Consider the following 22,829-nt stretch of genomic DNA (forward strand, 5'->3'; position numbering starts at 1 on the left):
ACTTCTCAGCGCAAGTCTTTTACGATACCAGAACCCTATACCGAAGTTAAACGAAGCGAAAAAAGGTTCCGATTAAAGTTCCTCCCTACAATCTACGTTTCTTGTCTACGTGGATGGAGTGATCAAAAGATCCTTCAAGAATTTCCTGGGTTTGCTCAATACGTTTCTTGAGCAATTCACTGAAGTCGTGAATGACGTTTCGGGCGGCTGCATCCTTAGAATCCGGAATTTCGTTTCGGATCAGGCGGACGAGCTTAAGTTGCTTGACCGTTGTTAGCCACAAGTCCAGACGAAGCTGATCGAGCTGCTTGTGTCGATCAGTCAAGGACTTTGTGCTGTTTACAAACGGATCTTCGGGCTGACGAGTCTTTCGCTTACCCATAAACAAGCACACTGAAACAGATGCAGTAGCAACGGATGTAGATCAAACACAACCAGTGAGTGTCTAATCGGACGTTCGCTCCTTTAAGCTCTGATGCGGGATAAGGATCCACTTAACGTGAAAGCGTTAGACCCAAGGCCACCAGAAAGAGTTTCCGATTGTGTGTACCACACTAGTGCGCAACCACACCAACAAGCCACTGAACGTAGCAGCTCGTGCTGAGGCAATACCCTTTGTGATCTAGTGCTTTCTCAGCTATGTGGCTGGCACCAATAACCTCAGGACAACTCGCTTCTGGCTATGCCACCACGAGTGCCCTACTTGAACCGAAGCTTGACACGACAAGTGCTACTATGTCACGAAGTAGCGAGGAAGCGTAGGAGCGTAGACGGCGAGTACGGCGCCGTAGACAGTTGTAGGGGAGGAGGGGAGTTGCTGCTCGAAAGCAAATTGAGAAGTGATTAATCAGTTAGAGTTGGCGGCGGCAAGCTAGTAGCTGCCGCACAACCAGTAGTTCTTGACAACTGGATATTCACGCACGTATCCAGGTCCATCCTAAAACCTATCTTTCTCAAATCCTGATTTTCTCTGTAACTGCCAATGAAAGCCTATGAATCCTAATTCTTATCTTGGGCGGAAATTTCGCACAGCGTCCCATAATCACAATTTCCGGCTGGAAGCTTGATTGTTGCAAATCCATGGGATTTTGGACCAATAGGATTGTAGTATGATGTAAAGACACGCAATCTTAAGTTTACGCTGATCAGAATAATCTGACCAGCTGAACCCAAACAATTGACGTGGCTGTTCACTGCCATGCCATTGGCTAGTGACCACCACGTCACACGAATCCGACCCAGACGGAAGCATCTGCAGCCACGGAGAGCAGCGGCTCGGCCACGTTTCCGAGCACGGGCACAAGCTGCAAGCTTCGTCTTCGCCGCAACTAGATGTGCAAAATATGTGAGGCGACGTATTATTCGATCGTTGATGTAAGCTTGTCTATAGAGTCCGGTTTTCACATGTCAGTCCATTCGTTGCTTCCGATAACATTAAATAGGAAACAATTTCAAGTGTAGCATGCTCAATGTAGGGTGAAAATTTATTGGGGGTGAAGTTTGACATCATCAGTTCATAGTCAAGTGACACAAGTTCTGCTGCGCAACTGATCCTTCCACTTGGGCGTCTAATCTAACAAGAATCTTGCAACCTGCTAATAAAACCGATGTAAGCCGGTCATCGATCTAAAATCAGCCTGTTCCTAGATAGCACTTGCTGAGACCTCAGAGCCAAGTTCTTGGCACAAGCGCTTGGAGATGCAGATGGTTTTGAATTCTAAGCTTGGTGTAGCGCCATACGACTGAGCCTGCGAGTTTTAATCCACACATGATGGCAAGTAGACGCAGCCATGCGGATCGAGCAACAGAATAACGAGTGTAGAAATCTGCAAACTCGGAAGAGTCTTAGTTGACACCTTCAAAACCTTAGCGTGTTCACTCTCTGCCGTGACACTACCTTGATCGCCGAACTGGGATCCGAGCGCGCATTTTTCAATTGGCCAGCATTGCTCCATCTCGACCACAATGTTGTCCTTGAAGACTTTTTCGCTCGTCGTCACCGCTGCCGTGGCCATGAACGGAATCACCGCTCTCGAGCAGGGCGACCCTGCTAACGTTCCCCAGAGCACTCTCGCCCCGTCCGATTCTCCTGTGCAGTCGCAGACGCTGGCTCCTGCCTGGACGACACAGACACCAACTGCGTCTAATGGCGGATCGTACTCGTACGACAGCACGGGCTCTTCCGTTGCCGGTTCGTCAGAGATCGATGAGGGTAGCGATGCCAAGTCGAATGGCGCGTTCACAATTCCCCCTTCGACTGACTCTGGCAGTGAGTTCAACCTCAAGAGTCCACCTCCACCTCCGTCGAGCCCCGGTAGCCTTTCAACCGGCAGCGATCTTGGCGTTGGCAGTGGTTCCGCTCCAAACGACAAGGAAGGTCTCCCTACTTTAAGCAGCTCTCGAAGCAGCCCCACAGGCTCATCGGATCTTAATGAAAACGGTGATTACCAGGGCTCTTGATTATGGCATTGTTATTTAATGGGAACCCTTTTTAACCATAAATAATGGCATTGGGCAGCTAGTGTCATCACATACATTATGTCATGTACTGCGCACAAACAATAAATAAGAGCATAATGTAAAGCAAACCAACACCATGTTAATAATTACCGAGTGGCCTCGTCGACAGTCTGAGCTGACCAATACTCACCATTTTGGCGTAAGAACAGCACCATTTTTAATGTAATAGGCTGCAAGCTTTGGCGCTCTTGCCCGTACGTCGTCCTGGTGACGCTAAAGAACCTATCAACAAGGTTAGAAGTAGGTGGAATGCAGCTAAGCAGGTTGTACCGCGGCTGAACTGCTGCTAAACGGCGAGCCTTCGTCTTCACTTTCCTTCGCTTTGCTGCAGTGCGTGCAGGTTCTTCTACTTCTTCCAGGCAGCGGAAGGGCTGCAGCACTGCCTTATCGGCCCTCGTTAGACTTTGGCTCCCTCCCAAGACACGCACACAGTAACATGGGCTGGCGTGAAGGTGCGTGGCGGGGGAGCGTGGCAAGGACCATAGTAGCTTAGCGAGGGGCTTTGTTCGAGTTGCTCAAATTAAAAAGTGAGGACGTGAGCAAGCTGTGTCGTATAGCTGGCTTAGAGAAGTACTGGTAGCAGAGAGTTTAAGTACAGTAGTGAAAAGTCATGGTTGGTTGTGAGAGGTACATAATGATAAAGAGGTTTTGCTCATAAATTATGTCGGATGATTCCTTAAGCAAATAAATTATTAAAAACATCCAGGTAATCGAAGAAATAAATAATTTTATGATTTCATAAGAAATAATTGAAAAGACCATGCCATAATCGGATCAAGCAAGAGCGACGGCATCCAGCGAAGTGGTGATGGCAGTGAGAGTCAGGGCTCGACTAGCCTGCCCGAGAGCAGCACTTCGGCATCAGCACCGTGTGACGAAGCACTCTCACTGGCGGGTAGCTCTGCGACCGGTAGTCAAGTTGACAGTTCGTCCGACACCGATCAGAGTGTCCCTGGTTCGGAGTCTGGTAGCCAACCTAGCGGATCTACCGGTCCCTCTGAGGACAGCAGCTCGTCTCCGTCCAACTACCCCTCACAAACACTCGAGACTGGCAGCCAGGTCGAGGGCTCTTCCGACATTACCCAAGGCAGTGATGCCAACAGTCCCAACCAGTCGGATGACTCGACCGCCATCGAAAGCAACGGCACGCCGCCATCGAGCAACCAGAGCCAGACGAACGGTAGCAAGGTGGCGGGATCCTCTGGTACCGAGCCGAAGTTCCCGAGCAAAAGCACAAGTTGCAAACGTCGTCTGCGTCAGTAAGTTTCTCTCTATCCGAAGCTAAGAATGTTGTGCGTATCTTGTCAGTTAAATTTGTCTAACACTCAAGCGTGAACTAGACATTCAATATTAACGCGTATCCAATATCAACCTGTTAACTCTGATTTCTCTCTTGGTATGTAACTACGATCCTAATTTCCCCTTCGTCATTACAGCAAATAGCTTTTTGATGGTCTCGGCCTGCTCTTCGATCATGCTGTTCTGCCGCTCCAGCAATGCGTTCTGCTGCTCAAGAAGTGCCAGCATTCGGTCGCTCTTGATCTGGAGTGCCTGTGTACCGCTTTCTTCCTCTGCGGGCTGCTGCTGCTCTTGCAATTGTCCGGGTTGCTGCAACGTAGCTGCTGTGATTGCGGCGATTTGCTGGTGATGAAACTGCTGGATTTGCTCGTATGCTTGCGCCCCCAACGTCATTTGTTGGAGCTCCGCTTGATCAGTGTCCAAGCTTGTGTCCACGTCGACAGCCGGCGCCTTCTCCTCCACCAATACGCCCGTGGACAAGTTAAATCGCTTACAGAAGTTGTAGTACCATCCGTTTGATGCCTGGAAATTCCCCAGTCCGTACTTAGGCACCAGCAATTTGGCTTTCTCCTTGACAAGCGACGGCGGGACCGGCACCTTCCGTGCCTTGAGTCCCCGTACCCATTCAAACAGCTCTCGTTCGAACGGCACACTCATGACATGACCACCACGTTTTCGTGCATCTCTGGTCTCAGCACTGCCGTAGCGGTATCGCGCCCGCACCTCGGCGCCCTTTTGCTTGAGCTTCTGAATGGCTGCGCGCGTGATGCCGTAGCGTCTTCCAATCTCGGCGTTCGACAAGGTGCCACCCGATTTCTCAATCAGTTCCAGAATCTCCACGCGCTGTCGGTCTGTGAGCCGCCTTCCAACTCCTTTTCCTTTTTTTGTGGGCTCCATAGCCACTCCACGAGCCGAGACAGATACCGCAAATTGAGTGGGCGGTACGGCGGCGTATTGCGCAGCTTCTGGGACGCTCCCAAAGGCGGGAGATGACTCATCAGACTGAGAAGCGAGCAACGGTGATGGGAGAAGGGGTGCAGCAGCGTGAGAACCGCTCTGGAGCTGCGTAGACGGCGTAGATGCATCGGGAGAGGGCTCCATACTGCCTGTTGACCTACTGAAAGCGAAAATCAGGCAGCCTTCCATACAAAACCTCTCTTTCTGTATACTTTCCCTCTCCAGGTATACTTTGGAAAATACATAATCGTACGTAATCGAGAAATGGTGTGTCCCACACCATCCAAGTGCTGGTAGAGAGTTTTCAGTGTATACTTTTGCGTTTTGTAAAGACACGATGCAGGGGGCAGTGCTGACTACGCGACGCAGAGCCTTCTCGCAGCAAGCTCTGCGGCGCTTGGAGGAGGTCTCCAACGGCCGACGAGCGTCCACAGTGAAGCCTTCGACCGCCAAAGCGCTGGAGCTGGATGGCCGCTCGTATCTTCTACCCACGCTAACGCTGTCAAAAGTTTCATCCAAAGAGACGAAAGACTCGCAGTTGTTCCAGGCCCGAGCGAACCGACCGACACCTGTCGTGCTAGATCTGCAGCAAGTCTCCAGTGACGGTAAGATGAGCGTATCGTTGTATACTTTTCTAGAATATTCTTGTTAATTGGTTTATTTTCTTAAGGCTCTCCACACTCGCAGTCGATAAAGAAACATGAACTGAGAAACGAGATTCTGCAATTACAGGTAAACCCTTTCTTATCTGCTACAAATTATTTATTGAAAAAGTGTTTTTCTAAACGATGAAATTGTTTTATACATTTTTACTAGGAAGCTGGGTACATGCCGGTGGGGATCACTAATGCCAGTGAAGACGTCAAGAAGGCGGCAGCGGCGCTGAACCTGCCTTACTTCATCGGCACAAGGCTACACTTGCAGCAGCAGCCGGAGGTGGGAGTGGCTGCAGTGGCGGAGCAGACAGAGGAGCCTCCTACCGCTTCGAATGCTGCTTTTGTTGCAGAAGAAAACTCCGGAGCGTCAGTTGCTGGGCAGACGGCAACGGAGCCATTTGCTCCCATGGTAGTGAGCCACTCGGTACGCTCTGGACAGCAGATTTTCGCGCAGAACAGGTCGCTCATCGTGCTGGGCAGCGTCAGCTCTGGCGCCGAGGTGATGGCAGATGAAGATGTGGTCGTGCTAGGCGCACTCAAGGGCCGCGCACTCGCGGGTATCGGCGGCAATGTGCGTGCTCGTATTGTCTGCCAGAGCTTCGACGCTGAACTCATTTCCATCGCGCACTGCTTCACGACGTGTGACGCCTTGGACAAGGACGAAACTGGATCGCTGCAGCTGCACAAACCCACAGCCATCTCGCTTCAAGACGACCGACTGCACTTCGAGTCGTCGACTGTGTAACGTGCACACGAGAGACCGTTTGTTTTCGCTTGTATATCTACTGTTCCTTAAACGCGCTTTTAGTCTTCTTCGTCTCTCTGCATGAAAATAAATAGTCGATTCTACACTACACTTTTACAAAGTGTCCAGCTGTAGTTCTGCGTCCGTTACAACTCGCTGCTTCGTGTCCAGGTGGCTGTGGACTGGAAAGTCTCGCACGCGTTCACAGTCTCTTGTAGATCTCGACGGTACTCGAACGTGCTCTGGCAGTCGCGACCACAGAACGCGCTTGTGTCTGACGCCACAGACAGCGGACGGAAGAACAGAAGGCCGCAATTATGACACGTCACTTGCGCGGTCTTGCGCTGTGCCTGCGTCTTGAACGTCGGCACGTCTGTGGGTGTCCACTCTGCTGTCTCCTTGATGCATTCCTGGTACTGCCGCTGTCGTCGCCATTGTGCTCGTGCGCCGGCCTCCTCCAGCTCCTTGAGCATGTACACGCGTTGCCAGTCGCAGCAGTAGCTGCTTCGACTTGTAGGCTGTGGAGTTTCCACTGTTTTGGTAGTCGCCGTCCGCTTCTCCATGTCTGCAGGACACGAACAGGCTCGCGGTCGCAGCCGACGCTGCACGAATCGCCACGCACGCGCGTAGATGCTGCTGCTGTCCTGCTGGTTGTTGCTAGTGGTCGTGCACGTTGTGGGGCTCATGCCCGTGTATTGTGGAGAGATCCGTGCACACATGGCAAGCGTTTTCGTAGTCTGAGCTGTCGGGGGAGTTTCCTTTTCTCTCTCGGTGTGTTGAATTGTGAGAGAATTTCGGTTGTGGAGTCTGACGTACGCTCGCTGGACTGATCCGAAGCTGAGCCGCTTCGTTTGACAGATTGCGAGCCTTGTTCTTCGGGACGGGGAGCAGACGCTGTTCTCTTGAGAACACACCGATGGCAACTTGCCAGTTTTTTTCCGTTGCAACAAGGTCATTGACGAGCACCGACGCAGTTGCCGCAATCGGCTTGGTAGTCACTGACTTAGTCAAAGCATTTCCCATCAGGAAGCAACACTCACGTGTGCGGCAACCAGGACCAGGCTCATAAGTCGCTTTTCGCTTCAACTTCAGTTTCATTTACATGCACAAGGCCTTTGAGCCTGTATTATCATATAAACATGTGACATTGCATAGATTATTTGCTTGGTAATGTATTGAAAACACCTCTAATAATAGATATAACGGTTAGATCAGACCTACGACACTGTCGTCGACAGAGCTAGTGCCGCTCGGTCATGCGTCATCATTTCCTGCGACAAGGTGCAAGACATGAATGATTGTCGTATCTAAGCGACTATTTCTATCCTATGTACACCACACCAATACGTAGCTCTTTTCACCTGTGGCCGTCATTTGCTCAACCTGTTCACCATGTCAACCAAGTTCCTGCGCACACGTCGCTTGCTGCCGTTTCTGGCAGCACCCACTGCACTTCTGTCCGTATCGTCCGCCCACTTAGAGGCCTCTGAACCTGAAGCCGCCCCACCTGCGCAGCCCGCTGTAAACTTCGTCGGCGTCTTCGTGGAGAAGGAGTCGGCTGCTCGTCTGCGACAACAATTCCCAGCCAAATTCGGCAGCGCCGACGAGCCGCTCGTGGTGGTACTACGTTTTCAGCCCACAGAGGAGGAACAGGAGGCATTTGCACCCATTTTTGGCCGTGCCGCCAAGCTGCACGTCAAGGGACTGGCCGAGGACGACCACGCACAGACTGTAAGTATCTGTAGCATGACAACACATTAATAAAGGACGTATGGACTAATATTGTGGCTCTCTGGGAATGTTATTTAGGTGCTGGTGGCAGTGACGACGGAGACGGGTGAGTCTCTCGAGTACGAGGGCGCCGCGGAGCCTGCACACGTGACGCTGACGTCAGCTGGTGGACTCAGCGCCGGCTACTCGAGCGTGCTGCTCGAGCGTCTACGCGCCAGTGACAAGCTGCGCTACCTTCTAGACGGTGATGAAGAGATTAATGAATGGACTGGAGAGCTACCGGCCTTTGAGTCCAAGCACCTGCCGTTGTTCAGCCCGTTCCCGGCCGTGGAGGCCAAGATCGTCAAGGTGGACGCCAAGCAGAGCGAGCAGCTGGCCCTGCAGGGCACCGTGTGTCTGTCGTCTCGATTCGACGTGGCCACGGGTGAATGCCAGGCACCTAAAGCTGAGTGTGGCTTCTGTAAGTTCATGAAGGCTGGTCCCTGCGGTAAGGAATTTACCGCTTGGGAAACCTGTCTGGATAACTGCAAGAAGAGCGGCGACGACTTTATCGAGAAATGCGGAGCTCAGACACTGGCGTTGCGTGACTGCGTGGACGCCAACCCAGAGTACTACCACGTGCTGAGCGACGGCCCGGACGAGGAGACAGAAGCCAAACATGTAGAAGACGATAAGTAAGTTTTACGCGAGGATCAACTTAGAGAAGCAATCGCTTCGCTTTTCCTCGCGATAGCTAAGAGTTTCATTCAACACTGCTGGGTTTTATTATAAGTAGGGGTAACGACCATTTGGTTACCCCTTTAAGTGTCCGACTTGGATGTCTCTCAATGGATACCAGACACACGGTGGACTCCCTTCGTGCGGCCAGGTTCAAGAGCGTTGACGCGGCTCCAGTGTCTGCTATATGGGATAAAGCAGCAGCTTCTCGTCAACTGGCTCAGTCGCTCTCAGCCCCACAGAGGCCTCAACAGCAGCAGAATGCCAGCTCGAACCAGCACTCTGTTCCCTCAATACGGAAGACTCCACAGGTTCGACTCCGAAGCACTAAACGCGTCAGTAAAGTCCCCAAACTTTCCTTCACGAAGCGGAGAGGGAGAAACGCCATCTCGAACCAGCTCAGTCTCGTCGGCGTTAGACAGGTGAATGCCGGTGTGTATTTAGTAGAGAACGTGAAGACTGGCCATCGCTACTTTGGCACGACGTGGGACCTCCAGAACGCGGCAGCTCAGAGTTTCCACGACCTGCAGCTTGGTGCGCATCCTCATCAAGCGCTGAACTCGAGTTTTAAACAGCACGGCGAGGCAGCTAGTGGCATCCGCTTCCGCATTCTGGAACACGTGAGGCCGCCGTCGTCGCCCAAGCCTTCAGTTCATACCGACCCGGTCACGGCCAAACGAAGGAGAGTTAAGCGTCTGGCAGCTGGCCGAGACGCCGATAGTAACGACGACAGCTTTGACGTCCGCGCCATGGAGCGGAAACTAGCAGCGCGACTGCGTTTCCACCAGCGGAGGGTGGTGCGACGGGCGGCGTACAAGATCGTACGGCGGTTCCTAGTGATACCAGTACTAGCGCATGCCTGGCCCATCTGGGTACGCGTCACCGAAGGATGTGCGCTTGCTGAGCGTACTGCAGCGACTGTGGAGATCCAACGCGTGGCTCGAGGCTACATGGACAAAGTTGTGGCTAGCAACATACGTCGAGACCGTGCAGCTCGGATACTGCAGCGATTCATGCGACGTTGTCACTTGATACTAAGTTTTAGAAGAAGAGCACGCAGCCGTCTCGAGGCTAAGGCTGCATGTGTCCTCCAACGATCGATGCGCGAGTTTGTGGCTCGTCGTAAAGCTCGAAGACGACGCGATGGAGTGCGACGATGGCTGGCAGCACGGAAGCTGCAGACGCACGTTAGACGGCATCTCGCTCGTCGTCTGGTAGCGCGTATGAGACTGGACAAGCGTCGAGCTCTTGCTGCTATCAGTGTACAGCGTACGACTCGAGGGCATTTAGCCCGACTACGAGTACGGCGTCTACGACAGCGACGAGTTGATGACAAGGCCGCCACGTACATCCAGAAGATGTGGCGAGGCTACTCCACACGCACTAAAGTGACGCTGCAACGTAGTCTCGGAGGATACCTGGCACCTCATAGACTACATAACTGTCCGCTGGACGAACTGAGAGATGAAGCGGCCAGGACGATTCAACAGGCTTATGGTCGCTGGAAAGCTCGGCGTGTACGAGAGCAGAACGAAAAGGCCACGACGATCCGCGTGGCTTATCGTAACTATGTCGCCAGGAAGTTTGGCTGGGCTGCGATGACTGTGCTATCGGAGACAGCGATGGCGAATCGTATCCAACGTATTGGACGTCGCTGGATGTTTCAGCGCGGATTCCGTTGTGTGGTTACTGAGTACCGACGGGAGAAAGCTGCGCGTACTATTCAGTGCTGCACGCGTCAATACCAAGCTCGAACGAAGCTCTACACGCTGAGAAAGAAGAAGAAATGCGCACAAGCGATCAGACTGATACAGAGTTTTTGGCGTGGATGTCGGATGCTTCTGAAGCTTCGTGAACGTATTCTAAAGCGGAAACGGGAGCGTGCAGCGCGGCAGATCCAAGCCACGTACCGCGCGTGGATAGCACGACGCGAATACGTCGCAATTAGGGACATGGCAAGACGAAATCGAGCTGCCACGAAGATGCAGTGCATGTTCCGAGCGCGACAAGCTCGACGCGAACTCACGCGACGTCAAGTAGTCCGACGTCTGGGCGCTTGTGAGAACTGCCGCTCTCAACTCGCCACGGTCTACCACTTCGAAGCCGAGAGTGAGCTATGTGGCGTCTGTAGTGACGAGTTCGCTAGCGTTGGAAATACTGTCATGGAGACTCTGGATGTCGCTGTGTACCGCCGTATTCTGGTCCCTCTGGTGGGTGCCCAACGCGCGTATCGGACCTTTCAAGACAAGATGCGGCTCCAGCTCGGGACGTGTACGTTGTGCGAAAAAAAGGCTGTACGTAGATGTTGCTGGTCCTGTTTGTACGGTCACGGCGTCAGCTCAAATGAGGCTAAGCGCAATGGGGAGGCAGCTCTGGGATTGACGTTCTGTCGGTCTTGCGATGCTCTGTTCCATGAGCGTAAGCCACACGAGCGGAAAGAAATCGAGCGTGCATACGCTGAAGATGCTGCGGCCGTGACGATTCAAACGTACTATCGCCGGTTTGCACAGCGACGTACGCTAACAAATCTGCGCCTTGCGAGGCATACAGCTGCGGCGAAGCGAGTTCAGGAGTGTTTCAGACGTCATCGACAGCGTCGTATTACGCGCGCTATATGCGCGGCTCACAGACAGCAGCAGTTGCTAGAGGAGAGCGCTGCACTTACGATACAGCGTGTCGTTCGAGGATATTTAGCTCGCCGTGAGGTCCACCGTCTGAAGCACGAACGGGACAGCGCGATCGTGATTCAACGTGCGTTCCGACGGTATCAAGTGCGACGTGTGTACAATGCAGCCGCTGTGATTCAGAGCACTGTACGCGGTTGGCTGGCACGCCGTGTGGCTCATGCTCTACGTCAAGAACGACTTGAGAAACAGAGGAACGCCGCCGCGTGCTGCATTCAGCGTCACGTGCGCGGGTTTCTTGCCAGACGACGCGTACTGCACCTTCGTCAGCACAATGCAGCTGTGTCTATACAATCCGTCTGGCGTGGATTCGTCGCGCGGTGCGAGTTACACGTTCTGCAGCTTGAGAAGCAGCGGAAATTTTGCGAGGATTTGCGTGCCAGACTCTGTGTCGTCGCAGCACAGATCGCCGAGAGTGAACGAGTTTCAGCCACGCGCATCCAGACGATGGTGCGTGGACGACAAGCTCGAAATGAGTTGCTCAGACGGAAACTTCAAGCAGCCAGGAGCGCGCGCGAACAGCTTCGTGATCGTGTCGTGGCGCTCGAAGTGATGAGTGCGATGTGCATCCAGCATCATGTGCGCGAGCGTATCACGGCTCCTGTCAGTCGCCAACGTCTTCGCGCTCAATGCTGCGCTCGATGTTTCTTGAGTCGACGCACAGCGAAGCGGTTGCGACTGGAGAAGCAGTCGGCTGTGCGGATCCAACGCGCGTTCCGGTATTCCCGTGCGAAGCGGAGACTCGCTCGGCTCGTGGACGACGACACGGCAACGTCGGCGTCTGCGTGGGTCGAGCTGTTCGATGAAGCGAGTGGATACGTCTACTACTACCACACAGAGACTGGCGAGAGTGTCTGGGAGCGTCCTCCGAAGATGAATTATTCACCTGAAGACACGCCCAGGGAAAATGTGGGCGAATGGGTTGAGTACTGGGACGAAAATGTCGGCACGTCGTACTTCTACAACGTCAAAACTGGTGAGGCAACGTGGACTACACCTGCAGGTTATCAGAGCAGCAACCAGGAAGACGCAGCACAAGCGTGGCCGACGACGTTGGAGGAGGAAAAGCAAGACGTGGAGGCGTACGGGGACCAGTACGCACCGTACGGCTACGAGTACGCTGAGGACCAGGCTTACTACGGCAACAACGGCGAGGACTACGCGTATCCCCTGGAACAGGCAGACAACGAGCTGAACGAAGGGGTCGACACGGAGTACGACATCAACTACAACATTTACCTCACGCAGCTACAACAGCAACAGCAAGAAGACCAACAGCAACAATAGAACCGTCGTGTAGCTGGAATTTTCATTTCTTCTCAAGCTTTTACTGGTCGTATCTGAACTTGCTTATCTACATCGTGACAGCACGTCCGTCCCGAGTCACTTACCAGGACGGCTGGTAGGCCTGTGCAGCCTGGTTGGCCATGAGGGAGGCCTGGTTGCGCTGCTGCTGCTCACGGTCACGAACTTGCTGCTGACGCAGACGTGCCGCCTCCATGTTACGCGCGACTTCTTCTTCGTCGCTCTTGGCAAAGTTAAAGCCGCAGCCCATGCAGAATTTGGCCGTAGACTTGCATTCCTTACTGCACGTGGGGCAGTTCTTGGTACTGGACTGGGAAGGTGCGGACCACGATCCGGACGTTGGGATCGGGGCCGGTAGTGGCACCGATGAGAACGAAGACCCCGACGAGAACGACGACGAAGACGCCAAGCCTGGCGTTGAGGCTGCTACCACCTTTGTTCCGCAGTGTAGACAGAACTTCTGCGTGGATTTCAGTGGCTGACTGCACTTGGAGCAAGCGCTAGCGGCTGTCGATACGGAATCTGGCGCAGAGAATGAAGACGCTGAGCTGACAGAAGACGAAGGTGACGGCGCCACGACTGGAGCTGGAGGCGGAGCCGCAGCGACTTTAGTGCCGCATTTCGGACAGAATTTCTGCGCCGCTTTGAGTGTGAAATGACACGACGCGCAGCTGTGATCACCGCCAGGAAGCGACGTAGACGACGAGCTGGACGCAGAAGAGTTTGTACGTTGCAGTGGCGCAGACGAAAAACTGTTTCCGGGCGTGAGCGGCGCAGGCGACGAGAAGCTGTTACCGGGAGTCAGAGCAGACGCAGCGACCTTTGTGCCGCATTGCAGACAGAACTTCTGCGCCGGCTTGAGCGCAGCCTTGCAGCTCACACACGCATTGGACGCGGCCGCCGGCGTGGCCGGACTGGAGCCTGTCGACGATATCGACATGCTTGACAGCCTCATGGCCTCCTGACGAAGCTGTTCTTCCTGCCTCTTGGCTTCCAGACGCATTTGCTCCTCCTGTCTCTTGGCCTCGAACGCAGCACGCGCTTCTTCCTCAGCTTTCCGCCGGTTCTCTTCACGTCGAGCCTGCTCCTCTCGCAGTCGTCTGTCTTCTTCCCTCTGCTTCTCCTTGGCCACGCGCTTGGCTTCCTGTCTCTTCAGCTCCTCCGCTGCTGCCTGCGCTTCGATTCGCAGTCTCTCAGCTCTTGCGAGTTTCTCTTTAGCCATTCTTTCGGCCTCTTCTCGACGTTCTTTGGCCGCCTGGGCCACCTGCAGATGCTGCTGTCTCTGGGCCTCAAGTTCTTGCTGTCTGCGCGCATTTTCACGCTCCACCGCCGCGCGCTGCTGAGCTTCATAGTCGGAGATTGCGGTCTGCGCTGACAGGCGCATGGCCTCAGCGCGGTCGCGAGCGTCTTGAGCCTGGCGCTCCGCCTCCTCACGCCGACGTGCGGCCTCGTCCCGCTGCGCGTCGATTGCGCGTCGCTCGTTCTCCGCTGCAAAGGAACGCGCCTCGTTATCTCGAGCTGCTTGCGCCTCCACTTGCGCGCGCTGCTGCGCTTCGTATTGGCCGATCGCATTAGCTGCTTCCTGTTTACTGGCGTCCGCGTACATCTTGGCCTCCTGAGCGCGCCGTTCAGCCGCTTCTCGTGTTTGACGCGCGTCATCCATGTCTGGAGTTGGAGCAAATGTCACGTGACGCACAGGGGCTGGCGCGGCCGGCGCGGCGCCAGGAATCGCTTCGCCTGAGCAGATACACAAGGATGGTTATGACACACTCGTTAATGAGGTTCTAAAGCGATTTCCAGAGCGATTTAGACATGTCTGGATAGAGGAAAACATACCGCATTCAGGACAGAAGGCCCCTTGTAGATCAGGGGCCAGATACGATCCACACTCGCCGCAGAAGCCCATGGAGACGAAGGTCGACGAGGGGGAGGGCAACCGATTATGGTGTGTGTTGCGACAACTTCGAGGAATTCCACGCTCTGATTGGCGGTTAATCGAAAAGCTGTGGTTGAAGCTACAGTACCGTAAATCGTCTCTATAAGTACGATCGTTGGATCGTCGCTGTACCTATCTCCTCGAAATTTCCCTGTCTAAAGCGATCCATCCGTCTGCCCCCTTTGATCGCCACGTAAGACCCGCAACAGTTCGACAGGCGTCCAGAAGGATCAGCGCCGGACTTTGAGACTTTGCGCAGCCCACAGCTCGTTTTACTCGCGCTGCTGCAGCTCGTCGTGTACACACGCTTCTTGTCGATCGTCCGCATACACTTACACCTGCTTCTTTCATCATGGGCGCCGTGGACGTGCTGAAGAAGTGGGACTTCTACAAGAAGATCCCGGAGGTGCGTTTAAACAACCTTGTTCCTGCTTGCACCGCTGTCTAATGTTGCTATAACTTGCAATGCATTGGCTACAGGACTTGACGGTGAGCACACTTCCCGGCGTGAGTTTGTCGATCGCCGGCTGCTTCATCATGTTCCTGCTCTTCATCCTCGAGTTCAACAGCTACCTGACGGTGGACTACAAGTACGATATCGTCATGGACGAAGGACTGGACCAGACTATGCGCATCAATTTCAACATCACAGTGCCCGACTTGCCCTGCGAGTTCGCGTCCGTCGACGTGTCGGACATGACAGGCACGCGTAAGCACAACATGACGTCCGACATCTTTAAGATCCGTCTGGACCAGAAGGGCCGCATGGTCGGGCTCGCTGACGAGACGCAGGTCATGCCACGCTTCGCCGAAGACACGGAGTACGGCGATCTGCCGGATTCGGACGCTACAGTGACCATCTTGGACGAGGAAAGCTTCGAGCCGTTCCTTAAGCAGCACCACTACGTGGCTGTGGACTTCTACGCCCCGTGGTGCGTGTGGTGCAAGCGACTGGAGCCTGTCTGGACGCGCGTAGCCAAGACACTCCCCTCGCTGCATTACGGCCAGCAACTGCGTGTTGCCTCCGTCGACTGCCAGGCCCACCCGCAGCTCTGTATGAAGCAGTTCATCCGCGCGTACCCTTCTATTCTCTTCTACAAGGACGGCGACGTATCCCCCGTGGAAATGTACTTTGGCGACCGAACTGTAGAGGCGTTTGTGGACAAGTTCAAACAGCTTATGGCTGGCGAGATGGACGTCGTCGAAGCGCGTAAGAAGGAGCTGTTCGAACAGGACAAGAAGGATGCGCGTGAACAAGGACGCGCCATCGCTCGCTCTGCTGTCGGACCCGAAGGTTGCCGTCTGTTCGGCCACTTGTACGTGAAGCGAGTCCCCGGAAACTTCCACGTCCACTTGGCCAACCCTGCGTACTCGATGGACTCGTCGCTGGTGAACGCGTCGCACACAGTGAACGAGTTGTGGTTCGGCGAGCACTTGGCACCCGGCGACATGTCGAGACTCCCACGCGAGGCGCAGACGCAGCTGTACACCCACCGCTTGGAAAACCAGGACTTCACGTCGCTCTACAAGAACCACACGTACGTGCACTACATTAAGGTGGTGACCAACTCGTACGTGCAGGGAGACGGCTCGGAGATCAACGTGTACAAGTACACGGCGCACTCGAACGAGTATCTGGAGACGGACGACCTGCCGTCGGTCATGTTCCGCTACGACCTGTCGCCCATGTCGGTGCGAATCTCGGAGGACACGGTGCCGTTCTACCACTTCGTCACGTCCGCCTGCGCCATCATCGGCGGCGTCTTCACGGTCATCGGTATTGTCGACCAGATCATCCACCAGACGGCACGTGCGCTCAACAAGAAGGTGCTGTAAGGGCCAAAAGCTAGTGATACTCACAGGGTTGGAAGACAGTAGCGAGCACGGTGATAACGTAGCAAGCCGCTAACAAGTAGAACTGCTTCAAGTAGTAGTCTCTGCCTCGGACTTCGATACCTCTGACAGTTTATCATTTAGAATCTGTTTCTAGCTTGCATTTAACACTGATACGATTACAGTAGTGCATTTCTAAAAAATTGATTGATATGTTATCAAAGGCCCCGCTCAAATCGATTAATGAGATTTTCGTATGCGCCGACCGAATCAGGACCGCCCAGTCCCTCCATATTCAAATCCTCGTGCGCAATGGAGGACTCTCCGCTCGCGGAGGCGTCTCGCGCGCCGTCCAACAACATTTGGAACGTGGACTACAATGCGACTGTGGCCAAGGACGCAGCCATGGGCTGGCAGGGCATGGGATTCGTGTTGGGGTTCAACGGCGTCATGTTTCTCGTGGCGCTGGCCATCTTCCAAGCCGGTGCACGCAGTACTCGCTTCAGTCTCTTCCGCTTCGGGTCCAGCTCCATCTTGTCAGCCAGAGCGCAGGAAGCGGCTCACTTTACACTCCAGAAGTGGGGCGATCTCCTGTGGCGCACTCCAATTAGAGACACCGACGTGGAGATGCGACTCGGCCCCGAGGGCACGTTTTACCTGCTCTACCAGCAGTACACAGCGCGTTATCTGGGTGTACTGAGTATCTTTGCAATGCTAGTTCTGCTTCCTCTTTACCTCACGATTGGAGCCAACGCGATACAGCAAGTGGAAGCAGCAGCAGAAGCCGCCGTTAAAGGGATCGAAGGCATCGCACAGGGCTCGACAGACGGAGCTACATACCTCCATGCGATGGACGCAGAGGACGCAGCCATGGGGAGCGGCAGTGCAGCTCAAGATGTGGATAATAAGTGGTGGTCCTTCGCTCATGCCACGATCCGAGTCATGCCGAACGAGTCGCCGTACCTCTGGGTGCCTGTAGCCATGTGCTACTTGACGACAGTTGCGTTCTTAGTGTACTATAGACAACTCAGCGCTTTGGCTACAATTCCCACGCATGACTCGAGGCGATCACACAAACTGGCAGGGCTGACACAGCGCTCGTCATCCATTATGTCGACTGCCACCAGTGTAGCCATCGCAGGACAGACGTCAGGAGAAGATGACAAGAGCGTGAATGCTGCAGAGGACTCAGGGACTCCAGAAGTTGTCGTGTCGCCGAGTCAGACCACGACAGAGACAGAGGACCCGGAGAAGCAACCTCTACTCGCGAAAGACAAGGAGATGGCTACATTAGAAGAACAGAAGGACAAGCTACCGGAGCGTACCCATCTGATTGGAATGCAGCCATCTTCACTCAGTAACCGATCGCTGTTTGTGAACCGTGGCATCCCCAAGAACCTCCGAGAGCAACGCATGCTGCGTCTATTGGACGAGGTGTTCCCTGGCTACGTGGAGGATGTGAGTGTCGTGTTTAATCTGGCCGAATTCCACAGTCTACAAGCTCGTCGTCGTCAAGAAGAGACGGATCTGGCTCGCATGAAGATCCTGCACGAGCGAGAACTGAACGACGAGAAGCCGTCGTGGTCGCTGCGCCTGCTGCCTGGTGGCGTGATGCTCCCGTCGCTGCGTCTGATGTTGCGCAATTGGTTCTGCTGCCTCAGATGGTGCACCAAGCCTGTTCCAATGGAGCAACAAGAGGAACAACTGGCCAATCACATTAAGAAGCTGCGAGAGAAAGAAATTACGTGTCTGTCTCGTATCTTGCACGAGAACAAAGGTGCAGGACGTGCGTTCGTCATCTTCAAGTCGGCCAGACTGCGTGCGCGCTTCGTCCGTCGTGTGCGTAACCAGAGTATCACGTCCATCCTGGCGCGCTTCCCGGAGCACTCGCAGCCGCGGCTCGTGCGCTATGTGCGTGAGTTGGGCCTGACTCGATGGCATCTGGAAGCCGCTCCCGAGCCCGACGACATTGACTGGCAGAGCGTGTCGTTCCCCTTCGCGAAGCGCACAGTCGTCGTGCTGCTAGTGAACGTCTGCATCCTCGTGGTTCTGCTGCTGTTCACGTCTCCGATCGCCGTGACGTCCGCCATTTCCAGCAGCTCCTCGTACTCCACGGGCGCGGCGCAGTCGCTGTCGGATCTGGTGGCTCAGCTGGGCGATCTGCTGAGGAAAGTGTCGCCTCGTATGGCCAAACTTCTGGCCAACTACATCCCGACGCTCATCCTGGTTATGATCAACGCGGTGCTGCTGAATGTGCTGCAGATTGCGGGCCATATCCAGCCGATCTCGACCGATTCGGCCAAGGAACGCTTGATCCTACGCACCGCTTCCGTCTACCTGATCTTCAACACCATCTTCGTGCCGAGTCTGGCCTTCATGTCCATCGACGCCGTGCTGCTGTATCTCGAAGACGACGGCGAGGTACTGGGGATGTTGGGCACGCTCTTCCTGCATAACTCGGGGATCTTCTACGTGGACTACATCCTTCAGCGCTGCTTCCTGGGCACCGCTCTCGTGCTGCTACGGGCCACTGAGTACGTCAAATTCTCGTGGGCTAAGCCGCGTGCGTTGACGCCCAGGGAGCAAGTGCAGGCGGTGGAGGCGGACCAGTTCTATACTGGCACACAGTCGGCGATGCAGATCAGTACACTGACGATCGTGCTCATGTTCAGTACCGTCGTGCCATTGATCTTACCGCTAGGCACACTGTACTTTGTGATGCAACACGGCGTGGACAAGTACTCGCTCTTGAACGTACGACGTCGCATCAAAGGACGCGGAAGCATCGCGCGTACGGCCACCCACGCCACGTGTGTCAGTCTGTTGCTGTACCAAGGAGCCATGAGTGGCTTCATTCTCGAACGTGGCACTACGACACAAAGTGCTGCTGTGTTGGTGTTGCTCATGGGTACATACATCGTCGTCCTGTGGGGATACGTACGTGACAAGGAGCAGCAGCATCACATGATTGCACGTAGTGGACACCAGAGCTTGGAACATAGCTCCAGTCTGCAGAGCTCGGGGCTGCCCACTAAGACGGAGTTCCCGTTGAGTATGTTGAATGCCAGTCTCCAGCCATTGGAAGAAAACGAGTCGAAGGATCAGAAGGAAGCGAAAGAGCAAGGAGAGCCTGAAGAACCACCCGCAGGAGACGAAGAAGCTCCAGCTGCAGCAGAGTCAGCGCCAACTCGACGTCCACTCGAGACACTCAGCGAGTCTTCGGCACTGCTGATGTTCCCGACGAGTAGCGATCCAGACCTGCTCGCGGGTCTTGACGCTGATTCGAGCGAGTTGTATCGTGAACCAGCACTGCGTAAGTCCATGCGGATGAGTTTTGGTCCGCAGGATCTCGGCGACTACGGCACTTGGCGTCAAGTCTAGTGTAGCCATTATTCTCAGCAAGGTAGCCATTTCCCCCCACTTCAACTTGATGTTTTAAACGCTATATTTCATGTACTCTACATAAATCTCATCACGTCCCCCTTCGATTTCCGCATCTTGGATCAGCCCTATGGAGACCGAGTGGCACACTTTGGGCAAGGTGCAGTACCAGAAATGGGCTGTGTACGGCATGACTTGGGCGAGCGAGGGGGTGAACGATCTGCGCGACTTCGTGGCGGCCTGTGCGCCTTACGGTGGACCTGTGGCGCTTCTCCGCGACCCCAAGAAGCTGGTCAAAGTGTCGTCTGACTCGCCTCTGGCGCGTCAATTGCTGCTGTTCAACGCGTGCGGCCAGAAGCTCGGCACAGTGGACTGGACAACTTTCGAGGACAAGAAGGAGACGCTCGTGGGCATGACGTGGACGGATGAACTGCGCTTGCTCTGCGTGTTCGCTAGTGGCACCTGTGTGGCCTTCAGTATGGCCGGAGACGAGGAGACGCGCTTCTCGCTGCTCCCACCAGGCTCCAAGGACAAAGTGGCTACATTTGAAGCGTGGGGCGGCGGCCTCGTAACGCTCACCGAGAAGATGGCGCTTGTCCAGGTGCTAGACGTGGACTCTGTCCGACCGAAAGTGTCTCTTTTACCCGACTGCGGACTCTCGGACGCCAACCCGCCCACGTGCATGGCTTTACTGGAGCCGAAATTCCTCAAGAGCATCTACCCAGAAGTCCTACTAGGTACGAGCAACAAGTCGCTGGTCATCGTGAGCAAGGACGGCGGCGCACACGACATGAAGCTGCAGGACTCCATCGCTGCACCCATCTCCGCTGTAGCCATCGCCCCTAACGGCCTGTTTATGGCTTTATTCACTCAAGACGGCATCTTGACGGTGCTCAACACGATGATGGACAAGAAGATCTTGTCGTTTGACACACAGAGCAAGGCCAGTCCCTTGAGTATGTGTTGGTGTGGAGAAGACTCGGTGCTCATGTACTGGCCTAGTGCCGGACTGGTCATGGTGGGGCCGTATGGCTCGTGGCTCCGCTTCCCTTACTCCGAGAGCATCATTCTGGCCCAGGAAGTGGACTGCTGCCGAGTGTACAGCGCTACGTCGCACGATATCGTGCTACGCGTGCCGACTTGTGTGGAGAATATCAAAGGAGTGGGCTCTACTGCGCCCGCTGCGATGCTGTATCAAGCTCTGGACGCCTTTGACTCTGGCGACGCGAAAGCGGACGAACATATCCGCTTCATCCTAAGCCAGAACGCCCTGGAAGACGCCATCAAGGACTGCGTGGACGCTGCTGGCAGTGAGTTCGACTACGCTTCGCAGACGACGCTCATGCGTGCTGCGTCGTACGGCAAATGCTTCGTGGACTCGGCGATGGACGCGTCGTCGGCACTGCCCGGAGGTACAGGGACAGGAGGCAACGCTTTGATGGACGCCGAGCTGTTCGTGGACATGTGCCGGAAGATCCGCGTGCTGAACGCTCTGCGTCAACAGGAGATCGGCTTCCCCCTGACCGTCACGCAGTTCGATCGCCTCACAGCCGAAGTGGTCGTGAGTCGTCTGGTGGCGATGCGTCACCACTTTTTGGCGCTCAAGATCTGCGAGTACCTCAAGATCCCGACAGACCGCGTGCTGGTACATTGGGCGTGTGAGAAGGTCAAGGCGGCGACGTCTTCGAACGTGTCGGACGAGGAGCTGGTGGCGCTGGTCCGGAAGAAACTCAAGAACGCGACGTTGGTCTCGTACGCAGACATCGCCAACTGCGCCGAGCGAGTGAACCGACGACGCCTGGCGACGATGTTCTTGGACCTGGAGGAGAACGCGTCGGACCAGGTGCCGTTGCTGCTGTCGATGGGCGAGTTCGAGCTGGCGCTGCGGAAGTCGCTGGAGTCCAACAACACGGACCTGATCTACATGACGCTGTTCCACCTGGAGCGCACACTGCCGTCGATGGACGAGTTCCGCTACGTGCTGAACCGCGAGCCAATGTACGGCGAAGCGGTGAGCCTGATGCTGCTGTACTACTGCGCTACCAAGAGCTCGAGTAGTGCGGCGCTGTGGACCGATGTGGCGAGTGCGGAGAACGACCTGCTGCTCTCTTTCAAGTCGACAGACGTGGAGGAGAAGACGACGGCGCTGAAAGACGCGACGACCAAGTACACGAACGCCAAGTTGCCGTCGCACGCCAAGCTCACGGAGGAGCAGATGGAGCTGCTGCAGGAGCAAGGCAAACTGGAAGAGAAGCCAGAGAACGTCAAGCGTCGCAAGCTCGTGGGTCTGTCCATCTCGAACACGATGAAGCTGCTGCTACGAGACTCCAAGTACGAGCCGAAGCTGCTGCCGCTAGTGGCGGCGTTTGCCAAGAAGTTTAAGGTCCCGGACAAGCGCTTCTATCGCGTCAAGATCAAGGCGCTGGCCGAGACGCGACAGTGGGACGCACTGCACAAGTTCTCGCTGGAGAAGAAGACGCCGCCCTGTGGCTTCAAGGCCTTCGCCATCGCGTGTCTCGAGGAAGGAGAGAAGCAGCAGGCCGAGAGCTACACGACGCGCATCACGTCGGTGGACGAGAAGTTCGAGACGCTCATCCATCTCGACATGTACAGCGACGCACTGCAGCTGGCTATTAAGCTCAAGGACCCGGAGAAACTCACCAATGTGCGCAACCTTTGCAACGACGACAATATCTGCAACCAGGCTGACAAGGCGGCCATAGAGCTGGGCTTTGTGTCGTAGAGATCAATCGTATTTGAAGGGTTTTGGTGGAGTTTTGCAGGTGCACATTTTCTCGTTTGTAGTGTTTAAATCAGACACATTAGCTACAGTGACACTGCACCCACCGCCAAGAAGTGCTGTAGTCACTACAGCACTTCTTGGCGGTGGGTGCATGTGACAGCCTATTATTCATTCAGCTACCAGCCAATAGAAAGACGTTGGTCATAAGAGTTCGGTGAGTGTAATTATGCTGGAAGCTCAACGGAAAGCCGCAACATGCCGGTGAAAAAACCTTGCTGCTAAAACTATTAGTCGCACGACTGGCAAAGAGACGTTGCCTTGC

General features: G+C 54.8%; 8 protein-coding genes across 8 annotated transcripts; 5 read left to right on the forward strand and 3 right to left on the reverse strand.

The window, feature by feature from the left end:
* Positions 1 to 1,943: 1,943 nt before the first annotated feature.
* PITG_14104 (uncharacterized protein) lies at positions 1,944 to 2,921 on the forward strand (the record flags this gene model as incomplete). The annotated part of the gene is made up of 3 exons (XM_002899185.1): positions 1,944 to 2,440; positions 2,690 to 2,753; positions 2,861 to 2,921. 3 exons carry the CDS (start codon positions 1,966 to 1,968, stop codon positions 2,919 to 2,921), a joined length of 600 nt encoding a protein of 199 aa, XP_002899231.1.
* A 1,003-nt stretch (positions 2,922 to 3,924) lies between these two features.
* PITG_14105 (uncharacterized protein) lies at positions 3,925 to 4,970 on the reverse strand (the record flags this gene model as incomplete). Its single annotated transcript, XM_002899186.1, has 2 exons — positions 3,925 to 4,062; positions 4,261 to 4,970. The coding sequence occupies 2 exons, from the start codon at positions 4,918 to 4,920 to the stop codon at positions 3,925 to 3,927; spliced, it is 798 nt and encodes a 265-aa protein (XP_002899232.1).
* A 143-nt stretch (positions 4,971 to 5,113) lies between these two features.
* PITG_14106 (uncharacterized protein) lies at positions 5,114 to 6,177 on the forward strand (the record flags this gene model as incomplete). The annotated part of the gene is made up of 4 exons (XM_002899187.1): positions 5,114 to 5,381; positions 5,447 to 5,508; positions 5,593 to 5,712; positions 5,815 to 6,177. 4 exons carry the CDS (start codon positions 5,114 to 5,116, stop codon positions 6,175 to 6,177), a joined length of 813 nt encoding a protein of 270 aa, XP_002899233.1.
* Positions 6,178 to 6,323: 146 nt separating this feature from the next.
* Positions 6,324 to 6,896, reverse strand: PITG_14107 (uncharacterized protein; the record flags this gene model as incomplete). Its single annotated transcript, XM_002899188.1, has 1 exon — positions 6,324 to 6,896. One exon carries the CDS (start codon positions 6,894 to 6,896, stop codon positions 6,324 to 6,326), a length of 573 nt encoding a protein of 190 aa, XP_002899234.1.
* Positions 6,897 to 7,569: 673 nt separating this feature from the next.
* PITG_14108 (uncharacterized protein) lies at positions 7,570 to 12,596 on the forward strand (the record flags this gene model as incomplete). Its single annotated transcript, XM_002899189.1, has 5 exons — positions 7,570 to 7,908; positions 7,987 to 8,582; positions 8,747 to 9,497; positions 9,696 to 11,139; positions 11,320 to 12,596. The coding sequence occupies 5 exons, from the start codon at positions 7,570 to 7,572 to the stop codon at positions 12,594 to 12,596; spliced, it is 4,407 nt and encodes a 1,468-aa protein (XP_002899235.1).
* A 296-nt stretch (positions 12,597 to 12,892) lies between these two features.
* PITG_14109 (uncharacterized protein) lies at positions 12,893 to 14,546 on the reverse strand (the record flags this gene model as incomplete). The annotated part of the gene is made up of 3 exons (XM_002899190.1): positions 12,893 to 13,047; positions 13,410 to 14,351; positions 14,451 to 14,546. The coding sequence occupies 3 exons, from the start codon at positions 14,518 to 14,520 to the stop codon at positions 12,893 to 12,895; spliced, it is 1,167 nt and encodes a 388-aa protein (XP_002899236.1).
* A 198-nt stretch (positions 14,547 to 14,744) lies between these two features.
* On the forward strand, positions 14,745 to 16,483 carry PITG_14110 (endoplasmic reticulum-Golgi intermediate compartment protein, putative; the record flags this gene model as incomplete). Its single annotated transcript, XM_002899191.1, has 2 exons — positions 14,745 to 14,956; positions 15,031 to 16,483. 2 exons carry the CDS (start codon positions 14,903 to 14,905, stop codon positions 16,384 to 16,386), a joined length of 1,410 nt encoding a protein of 469 aa, XP_002899237.1.
* Positions 16,484 to 16,695: 212 nt separating this feature from the next.
* Positions 16,696 to 22,538, forward strand: PITG_14111 (vacuolar protein sorting-associated protein, putative; the record flags this gene model as incomplete). The annotated part of the gene is made up of 3 exons (XM_002899192.1): positions 16,696 to 19,696; positions 19,729 to 19,765; positions 19,891 to 22,538. 3 exons carry the CDS (start codon positions 16,696 to 16,698, stop codon positions 22,505 to 22,507), a joined length of 5,655 nt encoding a protein of 1,884 aa, XP_002899238.1.
* Positions 22,539 to 22,829: the final 291 nt, after the last annotated feature.

Source organism: Phytophthora infestans, genomic scaffold, assembly GCF_000142945.1.
Source record: "Phytophthora infestans T30-4 supercont1.32 genomic scaffold, whole genome shotgun sequence".
Taxonomy (NCBI): Eukaryota; Oomycota; class Peronosporomycetes; order Peronosporales; family Peronosporaceae; genus Phytophthora; species Phytophthora infestans.